The sequence below is a fragment of the Saccostrea cucullata genome, unplaced genomic scaffold (assembly GCF_032062105.1).
Source record: "Saccostrea cucullata isolate Sc308-1 unplaced genomic scaffold, CSIRO_AGI_Scuc_v1 ctg282, whole genome shotgun sequence".
Taxonomy (NCBI): Eukaryota; Metazoa; Mollusca; class Bivalvia; order Ostreida; family Ostreidae; genus Saccostrea; species Saccostrea cuccullata.
This window is the reverse complement of record NW_026933043.1, coordinates 431,341-452,795: the sequence shown is the minus strand read 5'-3', so window position 1 is coordinate 452,795 and position 21,455 is coordinate 431,341. Positions and strand designations below refer to the sequence as shown.

Genomic DNA, 21,455 nt, shown 5'->3' with positions numbered 1-21,455 from the left:
TAAATGTGTACATTCTTTATTTTAATTAATACTAGTCTGACTGATGGGGATGGGTATCGCCAAAAATTTCATATCGCGATATACTAGTATCACAATTTTTTCCAAAAATATAATAATACCATGATTTTTTTTTACAAACAATTTTTACAATGATTTTAAATGAATAGTCATTATTTTTCTTAAAAGTATGCAGCTAGAAAAACAAAATTTCACTATTTTGAAATTTTTATGTACATAAAATAAATCATGTTTGGAATATATTCTTTTTTTTTTAAAAAATGTGAAATATTTAATGAATATAAATACATGTACCAAAATCTTTTTGGTCTCAAAATTTTACAAAAAATTGTTACCGATATTAAAATCGCACATCCCTAGGACTTTTATAAGTACCATTTTTTAAAATTCATTCTATAGAAGATATTTGTTTTTAAAGTCTTTGTGAATTTTTATAGGTCTTTTTACAAAATGTTAAAGTTGATAAACTACTAGCGCTTTACAGTTGGTGATATAATTGACATTAACATAGAACAACTGTACATTGTCAAGAAACTTTTATCAATAGGGCCATTCCAAGTTTTTTCTATGTTTAGCGTCTGCGTGCGCCTTGGTTTTTGACACACCATGTCAGAAAAATCAAAAATTAATTATTCAAGTCAAAATTAATTATTTTCGGCAATATCTCTAAATATTTGTATAATATATCATTATTGGAGTAGTTTCAGTATTTAATACCTTGATTTTGCTGAAGAAAATAACTTTCTTTAAGAAAAATGGATAAATGAAATCATATCTTTTGAAATACATCATTCTTATTACTATAAAATATGTGTTTTATTTTTTTTTTGACTTGTGTGTTTTTTGAAATTTAGGTTTTTGAAAGATGTCAAACATTGGGACTATTCATAAACTACAAAAACTGCTGAATATGAGCTAAACTTTGTGTCCAAAGTACATAGTAGAAATGTAATTCTCTGCAACCTATGAATAAATTCCATATAACTATTAAAAGTTTTGTGTCAAACAAGATACATTCTAGAGTACTTTGCAGTAGTTGTGTTTGCTATAAATGTAATTCTGCTTCTTTTGTAAATTTACTGAATGCAGACATTTGCAGGTAGATAAGTTGTGTATATTAAGTAAGATATGGGCATTTATGGACTGGAATAACATTAAAGGATACCATAAATCAACATTCTGTTTGGATAGATTTGTGTAAGATATGTAAAATATTTCAAATTTTTTTAAATTACAAAAAAAAGGAACAAATATTTGGCCCTTTATAAATTCAGTACAATATTGAACTGAAATTAAGAAAAAGTATTCATTCATTGAAATAAATAAATAATGAGATCAGAAAAAAAAATTAAAATTGTAAATATAGTATATTCTTAATATATATACCCACATTTCAACAATTCTAAATGATTTTGTGTGATGAAATAGCAGGAAAATCATATATTGTTTTTCACGATACTTTGTTCAAATAGAAATGATACCCCAAACATATTAACTAGACCCCAAGGCCTTTCTGACAGCCAGCTGCATGAAACCCCTGATATATCCCTTTGCTAAAGGCAAAGTTTTCAAAATAAACTTACAATGACTGTCCATGACAGTCACCTGAGAATACTCAGATTATAGTGACTTTCATAAGAGGCTATGAAAAAAAAAGACATCTGGTGACTCCAGTGAAATGAAAATACTGAATAAAAAAATAATAATCATCCCTGCTGCAGATAAGTAGTATTAGTAGTATTAGAAACATGGGCTGACAGGAGTTTCATACACTGGAATTAGGCCTTCACTGAAATCGCCATAGTAACAAATTAATCAAGATTTTTTTTTGAAATAACTTTTTGAAATTTTCACGTTGATATCATGGGTTCTGTTTTTTTTTTTTTTCACTTCACAACAAAGATAATCAAAAAAATTCAACATGACATCAAAACCACTCAGTAATCTTTATATTAATTCCAATGCCTTTCTTGATTATTCCAGATGAGATGATATGAAGGCTTTTCTGAGAGACAGTGAGGGACGCCTGAGGTCTCTACTTCTGTAGACATCAGTCCCCGACTCTAGCCAAACACTCCAGCCGCATCTTCTCAATCCGAGAATGAGGAAACGAACCCAGTCTCTTAAAACAGTGCTGCAACAGAAGTTATTCTCATCAGTAAATAAAACTGAATTTGTGAATTCCATTTTACATTGGAGAAAAAAAGAACAAGAGTCCTATAACGGTCACCTGAGTAAATTTTATCATGCTGTTCTCCACAAGATTCCCCCGTGTAATACCTCTTGTGACCCCCCCCCCCCAACCCCAAAATCAAGTTTAAGTTTGAGATAACAAAGTTTGACTGTTCAGAAATCAGGTCTTCATTCATACAGTGTACACATGTACAAGTACAGTATCAATTAAATGAAACATCAGTGAATGAAATGAAGTAGTGTAATTATACAAATCATCTATGATCATTTCTATCTCACCAATTGGACTGCTGATTACTCCATTTACCTATTAAGTAACAGAGGACTCATGGTGTTTGTGACAAATCTACAAAAGATGCTTACTTATCCTTGGTACCTGATCCCACCTGGGAGTTGTCAGAAGTCTGTGCTTTGTTTTTTAATTTTGCCCTGTTCATGCTTTTGCATTTCTAAGTTCTTAACTGATTGATCACTGTTTGCTATCTTCACTTTAAAAGGTACTAGCATACATGTTAACCTATTGCGATGAAAATTAGGGAGATTCAGACCTCAAAAGCGGTAGCATTGTGCGTGCGTTGTTTTACGCTTGGATTACCGACATATTTCATGTAATATATACATGTATGTAGCCTTAAATGAAACCTACAATAATTAATCTTAAATATCAACTGCAAAGAAGAAGACAGAAACACCTTAAGTTTGACATAAATTGTACATGCTCATCTTTTTGCTAGAATTGGCTGTTTAACTCAGCCTTTTGAAAAGTGATCTTTGCCAGTATAGCCTAGAAGCAATAATTCTGAATGTTCATTCAGTTGTTAAACAAAACAAAAAATCTGTGAGCTAATGCTCACTAGGTATACCCCCGCTCTAGTGTGAATAAACACTATCATGTTAATATACACAAGTTCAATTATGGACAGATGCACAGAAAAATATGAAATTGACATCAGATTCATATCAAAATTAATCCCACCTTATGGCATACCTCAGAGAAGATTGTGTTATAATTTCAAGCATCTGCAATGAGTAGTTGCTGAGAAAACTGTGACAAAAATTTGTTATGTATGAAACGGACAGACACAAAGACAAACAGGAAGTTAACATTGGATGTGATCAAAAATGTATCCCATTGTATTGCATGCCTCAGAGAAGATTGTGTTAAAATTTCAAGCATCTGTGATGAGTAGTTGCTGAGAAAACTGCGACGAAAATTTGTTATGCATGAAACGGACAGATGCACAGACAAACAGGAAGTTGATATCGGATCGGATTTGACCAAAAATGTATCCCACCGTATGGCATACCTCAAAGAAGATTGTGTTAAAATTTCAAGCATCTACGATGAGTAGTTGCTGTGAAAACTGCGACGAAAATTTGTTACGGACAGACAGACGGACAGACAGCTAGACAGACACACAAGGGTAAAACAGTATACCCCCCTCTCCTTCGGAGCGGGGGTATAATGATGACATGGTTTAAACTATATCTAAAACAAGTTCCTATCTTTCGCTATATAAATCAGATTTCCCACGATGATCGAAAACGAAAGTAGAGATGTACCACATGGCTTGGTCAATCGAGTGATTTCTATTGACTTTATTGATAAAATTGGGAGCTCCTGTGCTTTTATAGACGATACCAAACGTTTTCATCTAATTATTAAAAGCTGTATCTCCTTTTTCATGGCAGTGATGTTGACTAAATTTATCATAACGAGTTTAATCACTGGTAATCTTGTGCTGTTTTTGTTGTCAAATTCGTGCTTGAAATCTATGTACACATCGGTACAAAAAAAGCATTTGTATGCTTCTGAGTCAAATCACGTGATATCTAACAAGATTTTATGAGAGTGGCTTCAAAAATGGATACCCAAGCGAACCAAAAATACTTTAGATGCAACTTTTGTAGAAAAGCGGTAGACTCCCGCCTAATTCGGTAGAGTTAACATGTATGGTACTAGTCAATCTAATTAAAATTATATGTTGGATCCCCTCGCATACTCGCTACACCAACATTGAACAACATCCCATAGAGGGTCACGTCAGGGGTCAAAATCTATCAACCAATCAAACTGTCGCTGGCAAAATCATCGGATATTTGTTGACGAAGTGATGGGAATAAGTCTAGAGTTGTTCCGAATTTGACCTCTGACGTGACCCTCTTTGGGATGTTGTTAGATGTTAGTGTAGCAAGTACTGTAGATCACTTAATTTTCGCGACACCTTATTTTCGCGAGATAGTCATTGACTCTTGATTAGCGAGACAAAATCTTCACGAATTATGGTTATTGCTCTATATAATCTTAAGGAATACTATTATACGCGAGAATTTAAATTTCGCGAGCACACTGTCTCGTGTAATTACGTGAAAATAAAGTCCTCGCGAATAAAATGTGATTTACAGTATGCGAGCGGATACTAACATCTAATTTTAATTAGATTGGGTACTAGTAACACCAAAATATTAACACACCATCTCTTAGTTGTCTTACCTTCATTAACTTGTGACAGTTCAGACTCTGTGGATTTTTGATGATGGACTGTAGCTCATTCACCATTGACGTGAAGTTATCACAGGCCATTAGGCGTTCTTTATTCTGAAGGATTAACATGGCTGACACCCGTAGTAGAACTTTACTGCCCTCATAAAACATACAGTCCCAAATACGTAGAACAGTCTAAAAAAGACAATTACTCACAAATACAGCTATTAAAGAGAAGATAATAAATGAAGTTTGAAGAAAGCCAAATTTGCTAATCTAAAGTAGAAAGGTACTGATGAAACCCCCACCCTGACCTCAGGGGTCATGACTTGCACAAATCTACACTACCTGAGGATGCGTCTTGATCAATATGACTAATAATGGCTTTGCCTTAACAAGAGATCTATATCTACAATAATTTTGATCAAATTATAAGATTCAGATACTTTCCTTCTTTACTTGTAGTTGTACTCATTTTCATTTTACATTTATACTCTTCTGATAAAATCATCAAATGGATGAATATTCTTAATACTTCATAAATTATTTACAGATCTATAATGTCTCAGATCACATATGAAGGACCAACTTTTACATGCTTTTCTTTCACAAACTGAAGTTATTCATTCATTACCGAACCTACAATAAGTACCTCTGTGGGCAGCACATCAGCAAATAGACACATGAACCACTTTGTTCCCACAAGACACCAGTGGACTCCCACTGTCTCCATGTGTTGATATAAAGCAGGGTCCTTCCATCTGCAAACCAACAAAAAAATCTACATGTATACCTAAGAAACTCCTCAACCAAGTAGCTAGTTGTTCTCTCTTCATTTTGAGCATACTACATGTACATACATGTACTTATAATTCACTCTATTTTCTCTATATATTTAGCACAGAGTTTACATGTACAGATGTTAACCTGACTTCACTACAAACTTTTATTAAATGAGAGCACTGGCTTACTTAATGATTTCTCCTAACAACTCTTGTTCTGCCTTGACTGCTTCCATACCAGGGGAATAAAAATCTGTAAATACATTTTAAAATCATGCAGGTACACCTAAAACTCAGGAAGTATGCATAAATAAAAGTCTGACTCATAGTTGCTGTTAAAGAAGCCTGTTGTTTGCACCAAGTTGATAAATGAAGTTTCCACTATGATCTCTAATGTTACCCTCTAATCTCTGAGACATTGTATACTACATCAAGAAATTCCGCCTCATTATCATACATATACTGACCTGGTAATATTTTATTCATCAGGCAATCCATCAGCCAGAACACGCTCTCTTCATCCTTAACAATGAGGAGCAACAATCCAGCTATGAAATTAAGTCCCTGTAAAAAAAAAAAAACAATTTGGCAATAGAATCAAGTCCCAGACAATGCCTTTTCAGTAAGCCTAGACCAGACAGTGACTTGTTCATCCAATGGTCAGCTTGAACCAGAACTTGACTTGATTGGTCTGTTTGAATCTTACAGAGACTTGATTGGTCAGTTTGAATCAGACAGTGACTGGATTGGTCTGTTTGAATCAGACAGTGACTGGATTGGTCTGTTTGAATCTGACAGTGACTGGATTGGTCAGTTTTAATCAGATAGTGAATTGATTGGTCAGTCTGATGGACAGTGACTTGATTGGTCATTTTGATTAAGACAGTGACTTGATTGGTCAGTTTGACAGACAGTAACTTGATTGGTCAGTTTGATAGACAATGACTTGATTGGTCAGTTTGATTAAGACAGTGACTTGATTGGTCAGTTTGATAGACAGTGACTTGATTGGTCAGTTTGATAGACAGTAACTTGATTGGTCAGTTTGATTAAGACAGTGACTTGATTGGTCAGTTTAAATCAGACAGTGACATGATTGGTCAGTTTGAATCAGACAGTGACATGATTGGTCAGTTTTCAGTGATTTTTTTAGGGCCAATTGACTTGAGTCCCAATTGTAAATATGCCTGTTTTTTCCCAAAATGTAGTGGAAGTTTTCCCAAAGAAAAACTTACAAAATATTTGATCAAATTCAGTTTGTTTATTGCATGTTTTTCAATGAAGTTCAAGCAGGTTTTGTTGTTCAGCCATGTTCGATTTCTTCACAATTAGATAATTCATACCCCAATTGTTCTTGATGCAAGTAATTAGATAACTCATACCAAGAATAGTCTTGATTTGTTATAACAATTGCCTGTTAAAGGTGCATTACACAGTTTCGGTTATAATTTCAACTTTTATTTTTCCATTTTTAGAAACATTTAACTTAAAAAAGGGTCTTTCTAATAATCATCAAAAATTTTAACATCAGATGTCGAGATACAACAACGATTTATAGCTATAAACCTTTTGTTGTGTAAACAAAGTCCGTGTAATGTTTTTGTTTTCATAGGTTAAAGTACTAATATATGTTCGTTCGAAGTAGATAATTTCAATAAAAAGTTATTTTTAAATACGATTCTACAGTTTCAGTAGATTTGCTGAATTTCATTTTGTTATAAATATGATATTTTCTATTTGTAAACAAAAACAAGGCACGAGCCTTGTTTACATTATGAAGAACTTTAAGTTCTGTATCTAGTTTGTTAACCAACAAATCATTAGATGATGCCTTAGGTAGGAATAGTAAACATTAAAATTGGTTTAAAAAATTCAGTGGAAACTGTGTCCATGCCCCTTTAAAGTCATACAAAGACAAAAACAATGCTTTTTGACAATGCTTTTTAAGTAACAGGGTTTTCTTGGAGATTCCCAATTTAGCCATATTGACGCTGACATTCCCAATTCTGAGGGCCCCAGCCCCAAGTCCCAAAGTACTGAAAAAAAAACACTGGTTTTAAAAAGACAGCAACTTGACTTCTAAGTTTTAACCACTGACATGATTGGTCAGTTTGATTCAGACAGTGACATGATTGGTCATTTTGATTAAGACAGTGACATGATTGGTCATTTTAAACTAGTGAATAGATTGGTTACCTGACAATACCCTTTGTCTGGGTTATGATGTGATACAGCTATCAGGACGTTACTGAGGGAGTTACGTAGACCATCCTTGGTAGAGAAGTATATATTCTCAGGAAACGTCCTGTGTAAATCTAAAACAGAACAGACAACAATTCATCCATTGTATTAAAATATAAACAGAGAGGACTAAAAACTTCGCTGGGAAATATTTCCTTCAATAAATCAGGTGTAGTTAGTTTGTATGATGCCCTTAAATTATTACGTACAATAAATTGTAGGTTCCAATCAACTTAAACTCAATATAATGGTCTACTTTATGTTCTAATCTTATAACTTCCTTATCTTTTTTATGATTGAAAGGCATACATTGTGTTTGCACTTGGTGTATATAATTTTATTGAGTAAATTTACAATTTATTACAATTCAACACTTAGATCAAAGCTTCTATTTATAATAGGGCTGGGTATTGGCCGAGATTTTGTATTGCGATATTTTAAATGTATTGGGCCAAAATAAAATATACCTTTGTTTCCCCTAACGCGACCGACCCAACTAAAACGCGCCGACTGAAAAGATTTTTTAAATAAGATGATTCAACTTTTTTTTTAATTGTCAACCAAGTTTTATAAAATACAATGTCATCAAAATCATTTTTTTTTAGAACGGCCGACATTGTTCTACTTTGATTTTCAAGTATTTGATGGAAACAAAATAGTGCCAAGAAGTGATTACATGCACAGAGAAGTAGTTTTTCACAAAACTACGGCGATGTCTCAATCTTATGCCTTTAGCTGACTAGAATTCTTCACTCTTGAAACAATTTGAGAATAAAATTTATCATGACTAATTAAGAGTGTTTCGGAGGTGTCTTGTAGTCTCCATGTGAGTGAATAAATTTTCGAAAGGGACGGTAAACAACGAACAATCAAATCTGCCTGTTGAATTTCAGGTACGTAATACATGGAAAAGCCAGCCTCATGAGCAGATCTAGATGAGGGGCCCAGCTGATGAACACATCATTCAGTTTCACTGCATTTTATTTTATTTGAGTTTTGACCTACTAAAACAATTCATCTATGTTCCTATGTTAACTATATGCCATTATGGAATCATAGGAGTTGTTGTAAATATGTCTGCATATTCATCCTGATAAATATAATTCAGTTGTACTTTTTCATGCCTTCATTTACTTCGTGACTATGACATTGTTTTATATAGCATTTTTATCATTTTGTATAGATTCGGTTTGGTTCATTTAAATATTGTTTAAATACTCTTTCCAAATAGTTTTGAAATTATAATTCAGCTTCCTGAGACGTCCAGTGTTATTTTCTTTAATTAGGTCCTTGAATATGGGTTGTTTCTTTGCTCTTAATCCCTTCGAGATTTGTTGGGACGACATTTGAACATTTCCCCATTGCCCCAAATTTAGACATACTACGCACTTTTTTGCCATTAAGGAGTGTGATCTTTTTTGAGCCAGCATCTTTTGCGACACTGGACAAAAGTTTTTATGGTCCCTTTTGAAGGACCGTTTTCGACATTCCTCATTGGTATTTAAACCTGCGACTTAAAATTAGCCACTTACGCCTTAACTCCAAAGCAAAATGCTCTAGAACCACTGCAAATATCATGGCCTTCAAAAAAGTACATTGACTGTCTATACATAAGCACTGGAGGTTGATTGAAGGTTTGAAAAATATATTCGGTTGTCCAGTATTTGCGTGTTTGAGAATCTTGTCTTTTTTATTCGATTTATATAAATGTACTCTGGCGTGAGATATTTCACAAGTTCATCTAAATCACAGTTGTGAATTAATTAATCATGAATTTTGCTTTTGTTCACAAATAACTTTATTTGGTACTTTTCATAGTTATAAATGTAACTTTCCATTAAATGTTAGAATGTCTTTTCAAGGCTGCTGTCAAAAAATAAAATTGTTTACCTACCTACCGACCCAACTTGAGAATTTAGGGTCGGGTTAGGGGAAACAAAGATATTTTTAATTCCGGCCTTGCGATATGCAATATTTTCTATGTAATTTAAATGGCATTTTCTCACTATATTTACTTTAATTTACATGCAGAATGTACATAACTATGATAAATAACCAACACAGAAAAAAAAAATCTTGTGTTCATTTCAATTAAATTATTCTCTGAAATGTTCCCACAAAACAACTTCTGTCTTACTGTTTGGATTAATAACAATCTTTCAAAAGTGCATTTTTATATTTAATGACAAAATTCCTTAATCTTAGCATATTGCGAAATATCGATATTACAAAATCATTTTGCGATATGATATTTTTTGTCACTGTATTGCAATATATTGAAATATCGATATTATTGCCCAGCCCTAATTTATAAGCATTGCCAAATATTTTCATTTAATTTTAACAATTGTATTTTATTTTCCTTTCTGATTTATTTCAGAATCAAAGGTTTTGTTTCAATATTAATTAATCCAATATCTTATGTTACTGTAATTTAGTTATACAGTGAAACATGTCTTATCCAAATGTTGTGTATTCTGAAATCTTGCCTTATATACCGGTAGTCTAGACAAGAACTCCTTTCAAAAAATTTCATAGTTTAAAATTTTGTCTAATCCATACTAAGTATTGTTTAGTTTGGCCAATTCCTCTGGTTTTTGAATGAGTATAAACATGGTAAAGTTCAAAAGAATTTTTAAAAAACCCAGATTATTGATTAGAATGAATTTTAACATTAACATAAAGATGATTAAAAAAACAAACAAACCTAGAGCTATAGTTTCTACTACAGTTGTGTCCTTTTCACCCAGTAGCAGTAATTTATATGTTTTAGGGTTCATCCTCTTTTTTTCCTCTGCTCCACTCAGAAACATCCAGACCTTTTATAAAATTTATAAATTCTCAGAATAATCATTAGTATTGACAATTGTGGCATAACAATAATACATGACATTGACCTAATACCGGTATATATATTGTAAAGGTTTGACAAGTATTTCTGTCCTACTTTGAAAATAAATATATCTATGAACTGAAATACAAAGATTCTAATAAAAGATTAACTTTGAACAATCATTATCAAACTCTGAAAATAATTCAAAAAGACTTACATATTTTCTATGTTCATTTGGAATTCCCTTCCTACAAAACCTCTTAACTGAAATGGAAAGGTATATAAAATACATGTAAACTCATCTACCGGTATATGAACTTTTTAAAACTAGATTTGAAAAGTTTTTTCTAAACTGAAGAACATAAGATCAAATGTGTTCATATTGTAAATGACCTCCCCCCCCCCCATTCCCTACATCAGCTACACATAGATCAGATAAAATTAAAAAAAAAAAAAAAACATTTGTGGAATAAAAAAAATAAAGGTATCCAAATTCAGGAAGAATTTTATTGTTCCACTCCTTAATGGATAAAGAATACTCTGAAAAATATAGTTATGTTGAGATTGCAAATTAAGCAGATCATTTTTTTTCTTCAATTTATGGAAAATCTGTCAATGAAACATTATATATACAAGCCACAACAGTACACCTATCCCTAACCTGTATTGTTACATGTGGATCCCATGTAGATGCCTAACAATATGGGGATATTGATCTGACTATCTATTTTGATCATTTCTGAAAACTCTGTTTTCAAGCTGTTGTCTGAATAGAAATGACAAACTTATAGCAGATACCAAATATATTTTTATGATGAGATTTTAACCATTTTTATGACATTGAGTCAAGATTTAAGCACTAATTTTTTTTTTTTTAATTTCTAAACAGTTCCACAACAGGAAATAATTTTAAAAACATATGGCTTATTTATTACATGGCATTCCTCTCTCATTCAGAAACCCTGTCCACTTCCTAGTATTTATGAAAAATTAAGCAGCGATAAGGAAGCAGTATTTAATACTTCTAGTTAAAAATAGCAGCCATACAAAATTTAACATTTAATTGCAGAATTAACAAATTTATACATTTGTCAAATCTGAGTTGAAATTTCATGTGCCTATGGGTAGTAACTGTTAATGCAATAATTATGATCAACATTGGTGCCAGGCACAAGAAGAATTAACTGTCTTGGGGCAGGTCCTCAAAAATTGCATTCCTAGGCTGTTAGTGTGAAATCACTTAATTTTTTTTTTTTTTTTTTTGGAAGTTGAATTTTCACTGTTTTTGAGGCTGGAGAGACCTAAAAATTATGACCACCAAGAAATTAAAAATTCCATACGAATTCTATTAAAAATTCTCCAACCCATGAAATCAAGTCCCCACAAACCAACAATTTTTCCTCAAACCTTGAGCATTTTACACCATGAAAATATGTGATTTTACAGTACTTTTATAAAATGTCAAGGAATATAATACCTAAACTAATTGGGATAAAAAGAAAGTCACCTATTGGAGCATTGCAGATAAAAATTAAATGTCCATTTCTGGAGTTTGTATGAATCAGATTTAATTATTAGAGTGTACAAATTAAACTCACAGGATTTATTCTGTTCATGATTTCATTGGTACAATACAAACAGTACAAATTTTAAATTTGCTTTGCTCCACTGGCTTTGGAGTTTGCAGAAAAAGGTTATTTAGTATCCATACATCCCCCCGCTCTCTTTCTCTCTCTCTTACAAGTTTGAAACTTAATGTATAAGTTTACATTTTTATCATGCCATGCTTCATGGTGCTTCATGTCTTTATACTAAATACAACTGCACTTCTAAAAGAAGGGGAAAATGTGACAGACTCAAACTAAGAATACAACCTAAGTCCCCTGCTTATTCTGAAATAAATTCCAAATATAGCTGTGGCAGTCACAGGGTTCCAAATTAACTCATGTCCTTAAGTCCGAGACTAGTAAAAATTGTGTCGGACTAGCAGACTTTGTAAGGTATTAGTCCGTACGGACTAGTGCAAATCCAGATATAAGTCTTGAATTGGTTCACATTTTATTAATTTTATTTCTGAGTCTCTTAGATGTTTGAAAATAAATGAGAAACGCAACCGCGATAAAGCGTTTTCTACATTGTGATCAATAGACAAAGACGTGACCATGTGGAGATTTCTGAAAGTTGAAAACCCTCTTTCTTCACCACATGCTTCTAACTGATGTATGGACACATATTTCATTGAATTAATTGATAAAATTTTAAGATTTATATTATTCTTTTTACATACTATAGGGCGGACTAGAGGAATAGGTTGCGGACTAGTGGAAGCTAGAAGTCACTAGTCCGTGCGTTAAAAAAGTTAATTTCAAACCCTGAGTCAGCCAGGTTCGATTGCCTTTGGCCAGTAGAGCACTTGACCAGAGATTCAGGGGGCCCAGGCTTGAATCCCGGTCTGGTCCACTTCATTGCCTCCTCTCCCTTTACATTTGTTGCCATATCATGCCATGGAACTTACAGGTGAGAGGCCTGCCAGGGATGTGCCTGGGTTGGGGTCTTTGGAGACCAAAGAACAAAAAGGAGGGTGGAATGTTGCTGTAAGCCAGGTTCAATCGCCGGTGGCCAGATAGCTCAGTTGATAGAACACATGGCCGGTCTGGTCAACTGTATTTTCTCCTCTCCCGTTACATAGCAAAGGAAGCTGATTGACCATTTTTATTTTCATTACATGTTATACTGTATACAGGGGTGTTTTTGCCCTGTGTTATATTTGCCCTTTTGCACGTCTTGCCAACAATTTGCCCCATTTTAAAATCATGCACCAGTAACAGTTTTGTTTTAGAAATAAGACAATGTAAATTGAATTCACCCTGTTTTAAATTCTCCTCATGTGATAAGGTCAAAAGGGGCGAAAATAAAACAGGAGCAAAATTTTTCCTGTATACAGTAGCTGTCAGGGACCATTTTGTAAACTCACCTTTCCTATTCTTAGCGATATCCCCTCCCTTGGACACTAATGACTTCCAGCGTGACTCTCTCCGAGCCAGTACAGGGAGATAACTTGCCATGAAATCATCGTAAGCATCTGAGTTAGGGTCGTGACTCCTGTCAAAACCGTACCCGTCCACCTGGCTTTTAAACAGAAATAATAAGGGGAGTCATGTTGTACTACATGGTACACATGGTCAGCTGCATATAACAGTGTATAAAGTTAGTTACAGACACAACAAATAGAAGGGACATCTATATAAATATAGGTCCCTGCAAATAGTAATAAAGGTGTAAGATAAAATATGCTGCTTCTAAAATTACTTTGAAAATTTTACCTGTTGTTAACTTGCGATATTATAGATCAAGTAATAAATTATTAAAGCCCTCCACCCCTTTTCAAAGACAAGTCTCTGCTTCTACTCAACTACAGACATCAAAAAATAAAAATTCGCTGGAACACGAACCTTCTGAGGGTGTTGTCAACGTCTTTTCTCTCCCCCATGTCATCCCAGACCCGGTGTTAAGTCTCCTATCGATTTTATCATCTTCTCTACCTACTCTCACAACGATCTTCGAACCATCATCTGCTAGAAATGAACAGGAAATACGCTAGCGACACCTGCCAAGGACGATAACTCCTAGTGCCCAACACTGTTTGGCGGATCAAACATTCAGGGTTGGAGAGCTTTAAAACAATCATTAAAATAATCATTTTTTTTTTTATGTTAGAAAAACCAAAGGCTAAAGAGTAAAACAAACTTATATACATACATTATCATGATTATATGGGAACAGTAAAGAAAATAAACGAATGACACAAAAAATAATTAAATATTTAATACGTCAGTCTAGTAAATGAATGACTAAATAAATAAATATTTTAAATAAATAAATAATAATAAATAAATAAAATAATTCGATTGATTTGTAATAAATAAATAAATTATCCAAAGAAATGAATGAATAAATGAATGATGAATAAATAAACTAATTAATAAATAAATATCCTGACTGATTAAAAAAAAACAACAAATGAAAAAATTGATTAATAAATACTAAAATAAATAAGCAAAGAAATAGAAATAAAAAAAAAATGACTTAAAATCAAAATCTTATTTGATTCAATGTTCATAGTTAGTTGATTTAGCTGAGTAGCTCTTCGACAAAAATTTCTCTATATATCAAACTCAATAGCTGCACAGTAGAAATACTATAAATCCTAACAGATAATTACTCTGATCATTACACTGTACAACATGTACGGTCTACTAGAACCGCTAAAATCTTATCTTTTCTCCTGAATACACACGGGTATATACGAAGGGAAAGGAATTTAATGCCTTAGAAACAACAAGCCCTATCTTTATAATGGAGGCATTGGTTCGGATGATCAGACAGGTGCGCGCTTTTTAATTTTTTCCAATAAACACTTTCCGTTTGTTCATTAGTGATTATTGGGCGATTGTCTCTGAGCCCTCGTATCTATCAACAAACAAAGAGACACACACAGTAAACGCCATTCCCACCTCTTCAAATTTTCGACCAAAAGTTTTGGATAAGAGAGAATATCATTTAAAATGCAGGTACGTTGTTAAATGTATCAGGTTCTATTTAAGTATATGTAACAGATTCCATTATGCTTATACATTATGCATCATCCTTCCTTCATTCATGAAAAAATTCCATCGAAGTTCTAATTGTATCGAATATTTTTGTTTGTTACTTTCTGAACTATTTTATAGGTTACATTTCAAATTATGCAAATATAGCAAACACACACCCGACATTTTCTTTTTCAATGCATACAGATAAGATGTAAAATGCGTTTTCTTTAATTAAAGTTAGATTATATAAAACAAATTTGTTCATTAGATTAAATTCTACAATATTTATTAACACTCTTTAATCACTTTACATATATGCATTGCACTGAACATTTCAAGATAGCCAGGGAGTTTTATGACGTTATTGTTTCAAGAGTGTCATAAATCAACGACGAAGAGTAATATATACCCGGTACATTTAAAAACAAACTTGATAGTCTTGGTGACCCCTCAAACACTTATATACGTTTTGAAATATAGGACCTAGCAACGAACAATGGGTCCTTTTCACCAAATTATAACACCCCCCCCCCCCCATTTCCAGGCTGATGCTTCAGTACATGTAGAATACCCTAGGGTGCGAGTCAAAGAAAACTTTGATGGTTTGTAACATAAAATTACTGATAATTGATGTATATAAACTTATTTTGTATTATCTTGCTCTGTTGTGCCTTGATTTTCTTCTGCTTTTTTCTAACCATTTTCAACTGCAACAAAATTTCTAAGAACGCCTCCCTGCTTAGTGAGTAGTAAATTGTAATGACTAGCGACTAAAATAGTTAAAATTTTATTCTCTTTGATAGCATAAAAAAACAATACACTTAAATTTCAATAAATCGGATCCTTTAGCAAAAAGCTTAGCTATATCAATTCATTACAGTAAGGTATACATGTATACCTGTGTTTGTTTCAGTCAGAGCTTTTATTTGGTCCAATAAGAAAAAAATGCATGTTGTTAATACAGTTTCAAAGTGTATTGCTCAGTTATTGCTGAAACCATATCGGAATATCTATATTTTAGCGTAAATTCACTTACAGTTGTATAATCATCGATGTTATATATGTTACTATTTTTAGGCTGGATACCTGGTCCAGCAACGCACAGACACCCGGGATTTAACCGGACTTCCGGGGTACGCCAGGGTGATGCAGGCTACAGGACTAGAGAAGGTACATGTAAGACTCGTACAAAGATGTGTATCACAGTGTTGGTTTACTGGTTGGCAAAGATTAACTGTTCAATTTGACAAGCACAAGCTACTATCATGCATGGCATGGAGCACACGGCGAATGTGACCGGTCAGCAGGGGATGCTCACTCCTCTATGGCACCTGATACCACTTCTGATTTTTTTGGAGGTCCTTGTTTGCTCTGCTCCAATTTTGCATTGCTTATATTAGACTTTTGAGCGTGAATACAGTTCGTTATCTCATGTTTTTCTTTTTCTTTTTTACGAATTTCAAAATTTTAATTTGTATTTTATTTAAAGACTCAAATTATTCATACAAGAAAATCACGTGAATCCCGAGACGAAGGCTATCACAGCAGTGAACGACCTAAGACGTACACGAAGGAGAGAGAACCAAAGACATTCCGAGAACCAATCAGTTACAGAATTCCGGAACCCAGATCCCGAGTTATAATGACAAACAAAGGCAAAAAACCACTCACAAACGGTCTGATTCCTTTACCGGAAACAGATCGGTCAATTGAGGCACCCAAAGATGTCGAAAAAGTAGATTTCAGAGCAAAGGAACCCAAGGAAAAGAAAGAAAGAGAGCCGATTAGTTTCAGGGAACCAATCAAAAAGAAGGCAGCTGAGAAGCCCAATCAAATGGAAGGGAAAACACCACGTGACGCGCCTCCAGCAGCAGAAGTAGCTAGGGCAAGTAATGCATGTATCCGAAACAAATTTATAACGTCTGTTGCAAAATCATTTGATCATAGAAATTTTCAAAATTGAATCTTTATATTGACTTTATAAATTCTGATCAAAAAGGTTAAGAAAACAGAACGGGAAAATAGGGCTTTGAAAGTTAATGCCATATTACATTGTAGAATATTCCGGATTTGCCAATTCTTCCCAGAGCTTCTCTTAGGATTGATGACCTTAAAGATGACTTCTTAACTTGTGAAGTGTGCAAGTCTGAATATGACGAAAAGGAACACACGCCACGAGTATTGCCATGTCTGCACACGTTCTGTAACCGTTGCCTCGAAAAACATGTCAGGGATTGGTTCATATATTGTCCAAGCTGCAAGTCACAACACACCTTGCCAAATGACAGCGTTAAAAACTTCCCTAAAGAAAATACACGCCGAACACTACGAGATTTTGTTCAGCTGAAGAAGAAAACGAAAATTCCTTGTAGGGATTGTCCGGATGGCGGAATTGCTGGATTCTTTTGCAAAGACTGTTATTCCTTTATGTGTTTTGAATGTCGAAAAGCTCACTTAAGGAATTTCATGTCCCGCAGCCATACCATTACCCCAGTCGATCAGTTGACCAATTCAGGCATCGAGCCTTTCCTTCGACAGCAGACCTGCGATATGCCTGGACACGAAGGGCAGCAGCTTGTGTACTACTGCACAAGAAAGGGATGCGAAAAGCCTGTCTGCAAGATGTGCACCGTCCTAGACCACGATGAGACATGTGGACATAACACCCGACGCCTGGCTGATGTTTACGAGGACCACAAGGCAGTCATAAGCAATCTGACGAAGGACATGGAAGATCGAATCACCTTCACGAAGAACGTGATGTTTGACACAGAGGAAGAAATGAAGAACCTGGACAAGAAGTACCTGGATATAACGAAAGACATCGACAAAGAAATTGACGAGAGCATACAGATGCTGGAAGTCAGACGACGAGAACTCAAAGACACCTTGAAAGGAAAATGCAAAGATAAACGTGCCATATTACAGAAACAACGAGAGGGGTTGAAGTACACCCTGGTGCTGATGAATGCTGGGAAAGAATTTTCCAGCCATATTATGGCTCACGCGATGCCTGCAGAATTTGTCATCCTGACGGATACAATTTCAGCAAGACTCTCCATGTTAAAAGACAAGCAAATTGAATCCTGTCCTCTAGAAAACTCATTTTTAGCTTTTGATAAGAATCATATGGGATCTGAATTTAAAGTTTTTGCAGTGGGAATGGGGAAAATCAGATCTACCGCCATTTATCCTCCTAAAACGATGGCGGAGGCATTCGATGTCCCAGTCGACAACGAGGCAGAGGTGATGAAGCTCTTCTTATATGACAGCAAGGGTGTCCCCCAGAAGGACTCCTTTGATTGTGTCCAAGTAGAGATCAGAGATCCAAAGGGTCGGATGAACTTGGCTTCTGTTGAAGACGCAAGGACAGTGGATGGTTGCTATAGAGTTTACTATACAGCTAGTCAGCTGGGACAACATCGGGCCTTAGTCAAGGTGTTAGATCGCTTGGTCAAGGAGGATGGTTATTCATTCATTGCCAGGACTCCAGGTATAATCAAAATACCAACACGTTTTGTACAGATTGCAGAGTTGAACATCATTTCATTAAACTTTTGTAGTAAATTGATTTGAATTTGTTTTCCTGAAATTTTTATGTCAAAGTTTCTGATACAACGATGGTGTCCAAAAAACCTTTCATTTTTCATTTTAGGTGAAATTGATAAAAGATATGGGGACATAACTTGTAAGTATCATGTTTTGAATTTCAATTCATATGCATGTATGATACATGTTTTATCCAAAACCCATGGACAAAATTTGATTTATTTTTTCATTAATTTATAGGCCCTGGCTTTACCTTTGACATTGAAACTGCTCATGCAGAACGTGATGTAGCACCTGATGGAAGGATTCTTCGCTCTGACGTGACTACACTAAAACGGAAAACAATACGCGGGTTAAAGAAACCCAGAGGTATGAACGTAATTTCTTTCGAATAATTCATCCTCTAAGAAGTTTTGCAACCTTTTTTTGGAAATATTCTTGATGAAATACATTTTCTTTTCAGTTCGATCTTTCCCTTGGGATGATAATGGACCTATCAAACAGGACACCGCAAAAGCACAAGGTAGACCGGAAGCCCTGTCACTGGACGCGCATTTAGACATCGTGACTAATGACAAGACGTTTGAAGGGAAGAGGTTAAAGAAATACTGTGGTGTGGTTGGCACTAAGCCCTTCCGAACTCCGGGGCGCTATTATTACGAAGTAAATGTGTCCTATCGCATCCACGTGAATCTCGTGCGTAATGCCCTGATATTTGAGATCGGGATCGGGCGATGGGAAAGCATACATAACAGTTTCTATGTAGGTGCGCAAATGTTCGCTTGGTCTTTCTCTGCAGAAAGATGCAATGAACACAAGCAACTTTGCCACAAGTTCCGCCACAAGAGGACACTCTTGTTGCACAGTCCGATTTCTGCTGATGTTGCTGGTACTAATATGTCGATGTCCTACGGGTTTCTTCTAGACACTGACAATCGACAGTGGACGGTGATTGATTGCTCTAGCCAGAAGGTCCTCTACACCTTCCGGAACTTGGACTTTACGGAACCCCTCTGGCCCGTGTTCGGAACCTACAACCCATACTCTGCGCACGTGGAAATGCATCTGAGATCCGGAAGTTCAATAGCAAAGATTCCCGCTATTGCAACTCTAGTGTGATGGAAGCTCCAGATGGGTTGCCTATATAATTTTGAACATGATTTTTTCATTTTTACTGTAGCAGTCTTCCTGATAAATCACTATCTTACATGTAATTCAAATGGTAAAAAAATTGAGATTATGGTAAATTGGATGTTAAAAAATTATAAAGCCCCAGTAATATTCAGATTAAGTGTGGCAAGTGTTTGGTTTTTAATCTTCTAGAAATTTTCGTTTTCCTTTATTGTATAGATAGGCAGATAAATTTATTATGTTTGGAACTTAAACCTCTCCTCAATACTTCACGGAGTTAGTCACTTTGAATTTAACCGGCAACAAGTTTGTTTTTGATTTGAACTTTTATGACGTTTACATATGCCTATATTGATAGATAATTTGTTGGCATATGTAACCAGTTATCACTAATTTATATACAAACATTGTAGAATGGTCTTCCAGTGACTTACCAAAGACATTTGGAGGAAGCATATTATTTTTGGAAATATTTTTGAAATGACACTTTGGAGTGAAGTGGTGAAGGTACATGTTCTTAATAAATTGTTGATATAGTTTCTAAGAAGTTTTTTTTTTACATAAAGACTGCTATATTATAACTGAATATTTTTAAAAAACCTGGCGTTGCTTTTGGGAGGAGGAATAAGCAAGAGGGTATTAAACATATATCTTGACAAATGATAAAAAGATTTTTTTTAAAAAAAAAATTCCTACATGTTCTCATGTGAAAATTTGTATCCGCTTTTGTGACCTCATCCTTCTTTTGAGGACAATGATTTGAACAAATTTGAGACTGCATGCAATTCTTGCATATTCGAATCACTATTTTCTGCTGTTATTGAGAAGTTAATCATATACGGTACAAATTGTGATGCATCAAATGCACATTTTGACAAATTTTGTCTCTTTAGTGCTGCTCATACCGTCGAAATATTTAAATGAAAAAAAATAAAAGTTTGTAGAATGAAATATCGTAACCAAATACGTCGAAGGGTAAGAACTACATGTATCAAGTATGCATGATGGATATCTAAATTATACATGCACCGCAGCAATTAAATAAAATTCCGTATTTTCAAGCTAGTATTGGGCAGTAGAGATTTTCAATTTTTATATATATCAACAGTGAAACGATATAAATTAGTCAAAATAGTAAAGTAAATTAATATTTTTCAAACTACGAAATGATATTAATAGTGTGACAAATCTCGAAATTTCCTTTCCTTTCTGCATTGTTCAGAAAATGTTTAAAAATCTGTACTCCTAAATAATGCATGTATTTAACTCTTCTCTTCGGGGGTGATTTATACATGTTATAAACTAGGACTTGATTTCAATTGATATACCAGTATATTCTGTTTTTATTATTAAAAATGCATGTTGATCTAGAAATCTTTTGTAAATTGAGGAAAATGTTCAAATATTGCCATTCATCATAGGTGACCGATTTACAGTCATAATATCAAAATTGATCAAAACCAACCCCTTCGATAATTTAGATAAGCATTTCATTCAAATCCGACAAATAAATTGTTTTTACCAAGCAAGCTTTAGAGGACATTGTTAGCTTAAAAAAACTTACCTAAAAATAAAATCGATATTCATGAACGCACATGACTGGAGAAACAAGCTTACAAGATGTATCTTTT

The 21,455-nt window shown here is 34.2% G+C and overlaps 2 protein-coding genes across 2 annotated transcripts; one reads left to right on the top strand and one right to left on the bottom strand.

Moving 5' to 3' along the window:
• Positions 1-1,960: 1,960 nt before the first annotated feature.
• Positions 1,961-14,147, bottom strand: LOC134237095 (growth hormone-regulated TBC protein 1-A-like). The gene is made up of 10 exons (XM_062719197.1): positions 14,005-14,147; positions 13,527-13,681; positions 10,770-10,816; positions 10,427-10,538; positions 7,675-7,793; positions 5,946-6,042; positions 5,668-5,731; positions 5,349-5,457; positions 4,706-4,891; positions 1,961-2,152 (listed from the first exon to the last, which is right to left on the bottom strand). The coding sequence occupies exons 1-10, from the start codon at positions 14,040-14,042 to the stop codon at positions 2,069-2,071; spliced, it is 1,011 nt and encodes a 336-aa protein (XP_062575181.1). The 5' UTR covers positions 14,043-14,147; the 3' UTR covers positions 1,961-2,068.
• Positions 14,148-15,117: 970 nt separating this feature from the next.
• On the top strand, positions 15,118-19,812 carry LOC134237069 (E3 ubiquitin-protein ligase TRIM71-like). Its single transcript, XM_062719151.1, has 7 exons — positions 15,118-15,123; positions 16,222-16,314; positions 16,634-17,029; positions 17,203-18,637; positions 18,800-18,832; positions 18,934-19,062; positions 19,157-19,812. Exons 1-7 carry the CDS (start codon positions 15,118-15,120, stop codon positions 19,810-19,812), a joined length of 2,748 nt encoding a protein of 915 aa, XP_062575135.1.
• Positions 19,813-21,455: the final 1,643 nt, after the last annotated feature.